A 9,870-nucleotide genomic window follows, 5' to 3' on the forward strand; every position below is an offset into this window, starting at 1 on the left:
ATTTTTTTTTTTTCTTCTGGGTCTGCCCAAAATTTGGTACTTTCTATTCCCTTACTCTGAATGGGTGCACAAAACCGTTAAAGTTTCATTCTTTTTCACTCTGCAAGATCTTCTGCTCTTCTGGGCAACTCTATAGAGGGTTACTTTAAATTTATCCTTTTTCTTAATAAAATTCTCCTTCCAACAACAATTGTTGTGAAAAGTGTTCTTTTTTATCTACCTCTGTTTGTTGGGTACTGAACTAGAAGCCCCTCACTTATTTCTTTCCTTCCCGAAATGGTTGTGTGTATACTGTTGCTGGTTGGCGCTTGATCTTCAAATTTTTTCTAGGTTTCTGATGGTTACAGAACATCTCTTTTTATTTTGGGGGGATGGTGGTGAAGGGGTTGCTGAACTTGAATTGTTGATTAATGATTACTACTGAAATTTTGTTGAAGTGATAAGCACTTTCAATTTTGGTTCCCCTTTCATTTGTTGGATCTTGGGAATTGCTTTGATTTGGCTTGTTGAAACAGTTTGTTCCTCTTTTGAAATTTTTGAAACTGTTTTCCTGTAGGTAGTTCTGGATACACTTTTGATGCTTTGTTTTTTCAAACCTTGGAAATTGTCTCGTCTCTTTTTTTGTGGTGGTGGATGATTTTGTGCATGCCTTTTGCAATGTTGTTGTGAAATATGAAGAGGGGGATTTTCAGCTTTCATTAGTTTGCTTTAAGATTTTCTTCTTCTGGGGTTCTATGGATCTTACATTTCTAGCTACTTTGTCTTCCATCAGCATCAGCTTTGTGTTTTCACATATTTATTGGTGGGGGGTTTCTTTTGTTTGCAAAAGTTGTATATGGTCTTTAGTGTCTGAACATTTTGATATCATATTTTGAACTGTGTTCTTGGTTTTGTATTTGTTTTTGAAAATAATAATAATCATAAAACTTATACTGTCTGTTTTTCCAGGGGAGTGGAGCTTGATGTGATCACTGATATTGGGGAGGAAAACCTTATTGATTTTGCAAATGCTAAATATTGGTAGGTCCCGAAGTCAGCCAAGGGCAACCCGAGCTATGTCGTTGGGAGGTATGATTATGTCTGCCCAATTAGAGCACAGATTAGGGCATGCCATCTCTATATTTATATTGAATGAAGCTTGGATACTTAGAGCGTCATCAATTTTAAGTTTAAGAATTGAAAAGATCCTTTTCTAGGTATAGGGTAGGTGGGATGCATGTTTATACCATCATGTTTGTAATTGACAATGCATAAGTTGTCAATTGCGAAATTTCTGTAGTTTATTTCATGTTGCTTGGTTGTTTACTAAATAATTTCTTTTTACTTATAATTGAAGTTTATATATATTCTTACTTGTGTTTGTTTTTCTTTTAGGCATGGACTATGCGGATCCAAAAAGGAAGGGCAATTATTTTGGAAAAATTTTGCTTGCTGCAGCATTAACAACATTATGCATTATCATGATCAAGAGATCTCCATCGTTGAATTCACCTAGTCCGGTAACCCTATAATGTGACATTTACGGTTTATGTTGATGAAGTTTTATTGGAATTCAATGTCATAGCTGCATAAATGCTTATTTGGCAGTCGACTTTTGCTAATGAAAAAAATACCTTAAAGTGAATATATTGTTCTTCTAACTTCCAGCATTGTTGATTCGGATGGATAAATTTTAAAAGAAACCAGAGGAATGAATAATAGAGGGTCATCCTTAAGAAGAAATTTGTAGAAGATAGACAAAGTTCTTTCCAGTTTTCTTTTGTCCCTTTTTTGTTTTTTGTTATTGATTGTTCTTTTTGGTTTTAGTTTCGTGTTATATTTCTATCTAAATCTAAGTTATTCCGTCATCTTATTTGTTCTTCTCCTTTTCCTTTTTCTCCAGTTTTCCATCCGTGAACCAGGGGTCATTCACGTTTTGGTGACAGGGGGTGCCGGCTATATCGGTTCACATGCCGCTCTGCGACTCCTGAAAGACAATTACCGTGTCACCATAGTGGTATGTGTCTTCAAAATATTCAAATCTTATCGGATAAGGTCAACCCGCTCACTATTGTTTGTGCATTGGACATAATGAATGTTCATCATTGCAGGATAACCTTTCACGTGGAAATTTGGGTGCTGTGAGGGTTCTTCAAAACTTATTTTCGGAACCTGGAAGGCTTCAATTTATATATGCTGACTTGGGAGATCCAAAATCTGTATCCTTACTATCTTTCCTTGTTACAAGGTTTCTTTTGGTGTTGCTTTTAATTCTGATTGAAGTACATGTTAGAGAATGCCAAAAAGATTGTATACTTAACTAGGAATCAGGTTGATAAAATATTCTCGGAGAATAAATTCGATGCTGTCATGCACTTTGCTGCTGTCGCGTATGTCGGAGAAAGCACAATGGATCCTCTTAAGTAAGTACTTGAAGCTTTTCTTTAGGGATGTGAATCACTACTAATAAGTTATTTTTATGAGATGTAGATGAGATGCTTTGATGTAAAATTCATTTTTTTCTGTTATACTTTTGTTTATTTAATGAACTTACTTTTGTGTCAGGTATTATCATAATATTACATCAAATACTTTGTTGGTAGTGGAGAATATGGCCAAGTATGGTGTGAAGACATTGATATATTCTAGCACATGCGCCACATATGGGGAACCCGAAAAGATGCCCATTACAGAAGAAACAGAACAGGTTGGAATCTAAATGTGGTCTGATTTAAGGACTTTGGTCGACAAATCTTCGCTTTTTTTCTTTGGCTTCTTGTAATGTCTTTGATAGATATGGGTATTTTCCAATTTCAGCATCCGATTAATCCATATGGAAAAGCCAAGAAGATGGCAGAAGATATTATCATTGATTTTTCCAAAAATTCGAAGATGGCAGTAATGATTTTGAGGTTTGTCTTTTATATTACATTCCTGTTTTCCCATCATTATCAATGATTCTTAGTATATCTTGTTTTTGCTGAAACCATGCAAGGTGTGCATGGTTCAAATGTCATGCATATTAGGTAGAAATTTAATAATTTAGGTTTTGCTTAGATGTTTATCGTTGATAACTTTCTTTTGCCATCTAGATACTTCAATGTGATTGGATCTGATCCCGAGGGCAGATTAGGTGAGGCTCCAAGACCTGAACTACGTGAGCATGGTCGTATTTCAGGTGCCTGCTTTGATGCAGCTCGTAGTATTACATCTGGCTTAAAGGTATGCCGCCGGCCATTGTCACTATTTAATCGTCTGAAACGGAATTGTAAATTATTTACTTAAGTCAGAAAAATATAAAATCCGTCCGTGTTAGGGGATTGATCATGGAACTAAACCTTTGATGCATAGTTCGGAGAATCGATAATTCATACTTAACATTCGATGCATAGCCAGTGATGCTTTCCAAAGTAATCTAACTCATGATGAGTTTACTATTTATTTGATGAACATAAGATTCCTGCAGTACCAGAGTAGTTGTGCTTGTCAAATTTTTCATCTTTACTGTCTCCGTTTCCAAATAATTGTCGCTTTCATCTTTCCTTTGTTCATTTTGTTTGCTGTGACTTTGCAGGTTAAAGGAACAGATTATAAAACACCAGATGGAACATGCATTCGGGATTATATTGACGTAACTGACTTGGTTGATGCTCATGTAAAAGCTCTTCAAAAGGCAGAACCTGGTAAAGTTGGGATCTACAATGTTGGCACCGGAAAGGGTAGGTTTTAGTTAGCACTTTGGATATGAACCACTCTGCATAAATTTTCTTGAGAAATCAAACTCGGTTTTCTTGGTTATCTCAAGATTCTCATGCTGGGCGGTTTTTTTTTTCTTTTTCAGGTAGATCAGTCAAGGAGTTTGTGGATGCTTGCAAGAAGGCTACCGGGGTGGACATTAAGGTAGACTATCTTCCACGCCGGCCGGGTGACTATGCCGAGGTGTATAGCGATCCAACAAAGATCAGAGTCGAACTGAATTGGACTGCACAACACACTGACCTCGAGAAGAGTTTGCAGGTTGCATGGAAGTGGCAGAAATACCACCGTGACGGTTACGGGATCGCCTCTGCAATCTGAAGCATTCTAGAAAGCTTTTTAGCATAGCAAACCATATCAGCTGCCCCTTTGATTGCTCTCATACATGTATGTTAGGCTGATTTTTTGTTCATATAGAGAGGGTTGGTAGCTTCATTCATTATTATACTTACATGTAATTCAACCACACAATGATTCAATAATATAATGAATGCTCTGGCTAATGCAGCATTGACCAGAATTTACTTAAATTTGTAGATTTATTTCAAGTTGAAACACAAAAAGAAAAGTATGCTTGCATTATAGCTTTCCATAATTAAAATTAAAAATATTAAACGAGATTATGATTTTCGTGTTAACGTAGACATTGAGAGGTCCTGATCACCGAAAAAGCAGCCAAACAATAAACACAAAATAGAATTTAGCTTATTCTTTATTGGCCAAGAAAATAGCTATTTTCATAAGAAATAAATAAAAGAGCTTCTTCGTGTCTATTCATATTCTTTGTGGGTCAACAAATTGGTCTGGTATTAAGAGTGTATGACAGTTTGCACGTGAAAGGTTGAAACAGAAATCTGTGGCTCAATGTGTCTCCGCTGGATAGAGCAACTCGAGCCCACGAATTGATCTTTCATTTTGCCGACAGTTTTTGCATCATTGATTTTGTTATTCCGTATTTAGAGCACCTCCAATGGTGAGTTCCTCTTTGACTTTTTTCTGATATACAGGAACTCTAACCATTGGAGGAGAGAAGGAGTGAGTTCCCGCACAAGGATTAAGGTAAGGGAGTCCCTCTAAGCAGGGACTCAAATTAAACAATAATAACTTGCCATTTGCCAAGTTATTATAAAAAAATAATAATATAAAATCTGAAATAATTAAATAATTAAATAATAATTAAATTAATAATAATTATAATAAAAATTATATTAAATAATTATATTTTTATTTAATTAATAATTTATATTAATTATTTAAATAATAATTAATTAGATTAAATAATTAAATTTTTATTTAATTAATTATTTATATTATAATTAATATTGAATATTATTTATATTATTATATTAAATTATAATTAATTAAATTTACTTACATTAAAAAATAAATTTAATTTTTATACCTTATAAAATAATTTTTAGTTGAGTTGGTTATTTTTATTTTTAAAATTTAAAATGCTAATGATATTATTAAAATTAGCAGTTGTAAACACAAAACTATAAATTAGTATAATCTCGAATTATATATTGTGTATTATTATTATATATGAATTTATTTAATATTAATATCTTTTAATAATGAATTATTTTTAAATTTATAAATTTAAATAATATTATTGAAAAAATTAATTATATTAATTTTAAGTATTTTAATTAATTAATTAAGTGGGACCACAATAGGGACTAAAGTTAGTTCCTCCTAATGGAGAAGAGAGATGCTTTGAGTTCCTATTTATTGTTTATGACGCAAAAGCTGATGTGGAGTTACTTTTTATGACAAGTGGACCATAAACAGGAACTGTGATGAGTTCCCTACTGGAGATGGTCTTATAATCTTTGAAAGTGTTTTTCCCTTATATATTTATTATGTTCAAAGTTTTAATGCCTTGCTCGTAAATAATTGTAATCATTTTAAGGATTTAGTTAAAAAATGCTCTAAGACCACCATGGTTTAAGAGAATAAAAGTAAAAAAAACTGATATTTTTAATGCATAAAAAAACTTAAAAATTTACATTTGTTTTGCATTTTCTATGTAAACTTTCTAATTGCAGTGCCGTTAAAAAGTGCCCTTAATGTACCAAAGATTAATTATTAACTATGAAGGACAGACACTTCGCTGAGTTATCGTGTCTACATGTCGGACACATTTCAGACACGACACTCGTCTGACACGCGTGTCTGCTGTGTCCAACCGTGTCTTAATAAAAAATAAAAAATTCTTCACCGGACACATCTAAATACCATCACGTGTCCGCGTGTCCAGTCTTATTCTTAACATATATTCTTAAAATAAATTTATATATAATATATATTATTATTTATTAAAACAAAAATATTTTAAATACTTGATATAATTAAAATAAGACATTAAAAATAATTAAAAATTTTAATTTATATTTTAATATCAATAAAATATCAAAATATCATTACAATTTATCTAAAAAATACTTTATATTTTATATATATACGTGAGAGAGAGAGAGAGAGAGAGAGAGAGAGCATGTAGGGTTTTAGAATTTGGAATGTATGCAGCTATCAAAATTCCATTTGTGCAAACCTAGCTTTTATTTGCATAAATAATTGCAACCATATCAAAGGAAGTAATATAATTTCAATCCAAGACTACTAGTAAACATGAAAAACAAGGCATCAGACATAATACGAAATACAACTATATATACTCACTGCTATTAAATATTGTTGTCTAGCAATGATGCCCAAAATTCCTCGAGCTCCATGTTCATTTGTTGCTGAACCACTCAAACCAAGTAGTTGTTTCCTTGTTAACTGGGGAAAACCAAATGCTCACAGTTCACAAATTAGATCACTGCAATTCCGTTTTACCCAATGATATTTCTTACTTTTACTGTAAAATGTACAAGATGAAAATGAAGTAGATTCAAAATTAATGAGCTGTAGCTTTTACACATCAAGACTCAAGTAAACAAAACATTGTCATCAAATTTGGATCCTATGACATTTCCCAACTAATTACGTTCTAATAATATGAAACACATTGTACGATAAAATAAAATTCTGTAACCAATACAATAGCCATGATTAGGTGTAACAATTGCATAGGAAGACGGCACACCATTCGAATCTCAAGAAATCAATCATTAACTCATCAAGAAAATGATTGCAGCGCTCTATCAAAGCTTTCTTCGGCTGTTGTTACTCGTTTAACCAGTACATGGTCCGGGTGTGAAAGTTTCAGCTGACTGCAAAACAAACCAACCACTCATTAGTGGAATATCCTCTCATAATATGAGCTAGAATTTATTTCAGTCCCGTGAACTATGCAGTATCTTAGTATAATGCTGTTGTTTTAATTTAATACTATCATTGAATAATATGTTAATAATCTTTATCTTAATCTAACAAGTTCAGCATTGACACACCAATGGGATGAAAATAGGATAGACAGAGAATCACAGTGCTGATTGGCTTCTACAATATCAGTATGTCAACCATAAAATTATTGTTTAATTAAATGTAAACTTCAAATATAACCAGTCTGGAACATGAATAACCGCTACATTAGATTTCCCACTTCAAGCACACAGATATGCCCTAGGGTATGTAGCCAGACCACACCAATATAAACTTAAAAAGATTTCAATCACCTGAATTTATATAAATCTTAGCACCATATTCGGGTACTTTAAACGACTTATGGAGTAAAGAATTGAATCTTATAAAGCAATTCATCCAATTGATTTTTGAACTCCTACTTCCTTACATTCATCACCAAGTACTACCATTTTACGCTAAAATGCTATGAGCCTGTGACTAAGGACACCAGCTATTGTGTACATATTCAAACTACAAATATTACCTGCTAGGTTGATTATTGAATAACACTTCTTAAGGTGCAAGTGATTCATCCCTCTATATCAATTCTAGCTTGATTTCGATTGAAATACAAGGAGATATACTACAGATGGGGAAAGCCAAAAAAGGGCTCCACTAAAGACGCAACCACTCATTCAGAGAAGGAAACAGAGAATAAAGGTGTTCTGACAGTTTACCTGAATGATTTAGAAGATGGCTTGCCAAGGTGAAGACAGCATACAACTAGATTAGCTAGAGTTTCTGGATCCCTGGCATCCTGTAAAGATCACAAAAAACTTTGTTAACTACATACAAAATTTGTCTTTTTCTCCCCCAAGAAAAAAAAAAGTCTTGTCAATCGCTATTGTAACATTTCTTAAAGCCCTATAAAGTCTAGAAGCCAAGAATCACCAGAGAGAATATATGAATATTCAGTTAGAGATGAAGTGAGAAATTTCTGGCAACATTCATTCATTCATTCAACAATTTATGCAAATCATACAAGAAAAACTATTCAGATTCATTCTGAAGTGAATAAAGTTAACAGAAACAAGCAATATGAATTAACAGCAATTGCAGAACTTCAAGGAGATATATGAAATCAACCAGCTAAAACTTGCCTTGTTCAGTGCTTCAACCAAAAGGGTTTCAGCTTCGTCAAAGTTACCCATGTGCATGCAGCAAACAGCCTTCCCATTCAAGAGCAAACTGGTGGACTGATACCTCTCAGACAAATCCTGGAAGATGAGATGTGCCTCCTGGATCTTTGACCCGCCCTGATATAATACCAACCACACCAAATTCATAAAATGATTACCAAATTCATCAAATTAATTTTTTCAAATTTGATTTCTTACCACAGCCAAATCTAGCCATGCATTGGCAAGCTGTGTGAGGGTGTGATCCTCATCAATCTGCTGCATCATCCTGAGCTGCCTCTCAGCAAAATCAGACCTATGCATCTTAATAAAGATCTGCACATTCAATGCATGCCTGAAACCAAAGATCCAAAGTTGACACAACAAACTCACACGATCCATAAACTAATAGAATGAATCAGATCCTCTTAAATGAAGATACAAACAACCACATCATACACAAGTCACAACTAATATCCAATTCAATTTGTCCACTTATCGAAATCAACACTATTCCCCCAAATTTAATAAAATAAAAACGGCAACAACAACAAACTTAACATGTTTCTGGATTAAATTGTTCCGTACAAAATTGAACAGGAACTAAACATTTCACAAATAAGAGATTCACGAAAAAGAGGAATTACAATTCCATTGTTCCTCCGGCATTGGTGTACTTAAGAGCCTCGTTGAAGTCCTGCTCGTGCAAGAAAATCGTCCCTGCGATCAACCTCAGCGTAGGGTTGTTCCCGATTGCTGGATCCGCCAGCCACTCCTTGAGGCTCGAGATCGCAGATTCCTGCACCAACAACCAAACAAATCAAAACCACGATAAACTGGCGAGATCTACGGAGATTTCGGCGATAAATTGAGGATGAACCTTTTGTGAGGCGCCGGAGAAGTAGAGGGCGAGGAGCTTGACGGCTTGGAGAGGAGTGGGGGCGTTCTGGTCGATCTCGGAGATGACGAACTGGAGCTGGCCGAGTGCGATGTAGCAGCGATGCACCAGCGAGTCCCTCTCGACGACGTCGTCCGGTGAGAGGTTTGAGACGTCGCTGCTGTTGATGGCGGCTTGGTATGCGCCAAGGTAGAAGTTATTACGAAGGTTGAAGAGGTGGTCCGGTGCCGCCATTGTTACAGAGTTTGGTGCAGACGCAGATCTGAACGAAGAAGAAGCAGCAGCTTTGCGCACAGAAGATTCAGATCAGAAAGAACCGAAGAGGGAGTGATTCGTGTCTGAGCTATTTGATGAGTGAAAGACACAAATGATTAAATGAAACACTTTTTTTTTTTTTTACTGACAGTAACGGAAATGAAACAGGTCATGTATTAATGCGTTCTGGGCTGCTTTTGTTTTATTGTTGGGCTTCGGCTTGGGCTCACTCTTCCCACACTGAACAAAATCTGATTATTTTCAAGTGTTTTTTTTTGTCATTACACAACTCACACACCCACACTAGGTTTTTTAAACCTCATCCAATCATGTTCGTAGCGCTGGCCAGGGGAGTGAGCAGCGTTGTTTATGGCGAGGTTCAGTAGTCAGAGTGTGAGAGAGATGAGCGATGGTGAGAGGGAAAGGTAATTTGAATTAGAAAATGTCGGGTTGGGTGGGTCTGGTTTTCGAGTCCTTCCTGGGTGTGGGCCGGGAGAGCCCAGCTCTCAC

General features: G+C 34.9%; 2 protein-coding genes across 4 annotated transcripts; one reads left to right on the forward strand and one right to left on the reverse strand.

The window, feature by feature from the left end:
• Nucleotides 1-4,265, forward strand: LOC107638934 (UDP-arabinose 4-epimerase 1). 3 transcript variants are annotated; one of them, XM_016342330.1, is made up of 11 exons: nt 1-36; nt 949-1,068; nt 1,375-1,499; nt 1,883-1,996; nt 2,091-2,198; nt 2,311-2,402; nt 2,545-2,686; nt 2,797-2,891; nt 3,072-3,201; nt 3,554-3,698; nt 3,821-4,265. In XM_016342330.1, exons 2-11 carry the CDS (start codon nt 1,008-1,010, stop codon nt 4,054-4,056), a joined length of 1,248 nt encoding a protein of 415 aa, XP_016197816.1. In that variant the 5' UTR covers nt 1-36; nt 949-1,007; the 3' UTR covers nt 4,057-4,265. The 3 variants fall into 3 exon arrangements, 2 of the variants coding, with proteins under 2 accessions (XP_016197816.1, XP_016197817.1); XM_016342331.2 differs by lacking the exon at nt 1-36 and adding an exon at nt 211-233; XR_002360663.1 differs by lacking the exon at nt 3,821-4,265 and having other exon boundaries at nt 3,072-3,368; nt 3,454-3,672.
• On the reverse strand, nt 6,578-9,493 carry LOC107638933 (coatomer subunit epsilon-1). The gene is made up of 6 exons (XM_016342329.2): nt 9,088-9,493; nt 8,855-9,006; nt 8,427-8,562; nt 8,190-8,345; nt 7,767-7,846; nt 6,578-6,956 (listed from the first exon to the last, which is right to left on the reverse strand). Exons 1-6 carry the CDS (start codon nt 9,337-9,339, stop codon nt 6,863-6,865), a joined length of 870 nt encoding a protein of 289 aa, XP_016197815.1. The 5' UTR covers nt 9,340-9,493; the 3' UTR covers nt 6,578-6,862.

This window comes from Arachis ipaensis, chromosome B04, assembly GCF_000816755.2.
Source record: "Arachis ipaensis cultivar K30076 chromosome B04, Araip1.1, whole genome shotgun sequence".
In the NCBI taxonomy this organism is placed as follows: Eukaryota; Viridiplantae; Streptophyta; class Magnoliopsida; order Fabales; family Fabaceae; genus Arachis; species Arachis ipaensis.

Coding starts and splice junctions, on each gene's coding strand:
- LOC107638934 (XM_016342330.1), top strand. CDS start 1,008: ATGCTAAATATTGGTAGGTCCCGAAGTCAGCCAAGGGCAACCCGAGCT. Junction 1,069..1,374: donor CCGAGCTATGTCGTTGGGAG/GTATGATTATGT, acceptor TTTTTCTTTTAG/GCATGGACTATGCGGATCCA. Junction 2,199..2,310: donor ACTTGGGAGATCCAAAATCT/GTATCCTTACTA, acceptor ACTAGGAATCAG/GTTGATAAAATATTCTCGGA.
- LOC107638933 (XM_016342329.2), bottom strand. CDS start 9,339: ATGGCGGCACCGGACCACCTCTTCAACCTTCGTAATAACTTCTACCTT. Junction 9,007..9,087: donor TCTCCGGCGCCTCACAAAAG/GTTCATCCTCAA, acceptor TTGTTGGTGCAG/GAATCTGCGATCTCGAGCCT. Junction 8,346..8,426: donor CATGGCTAGATTTGGCTGTG/GTAAGAAATCAA, acceptor GTATTATATCAG/GGCGGGTCAAAGATCCAGGA.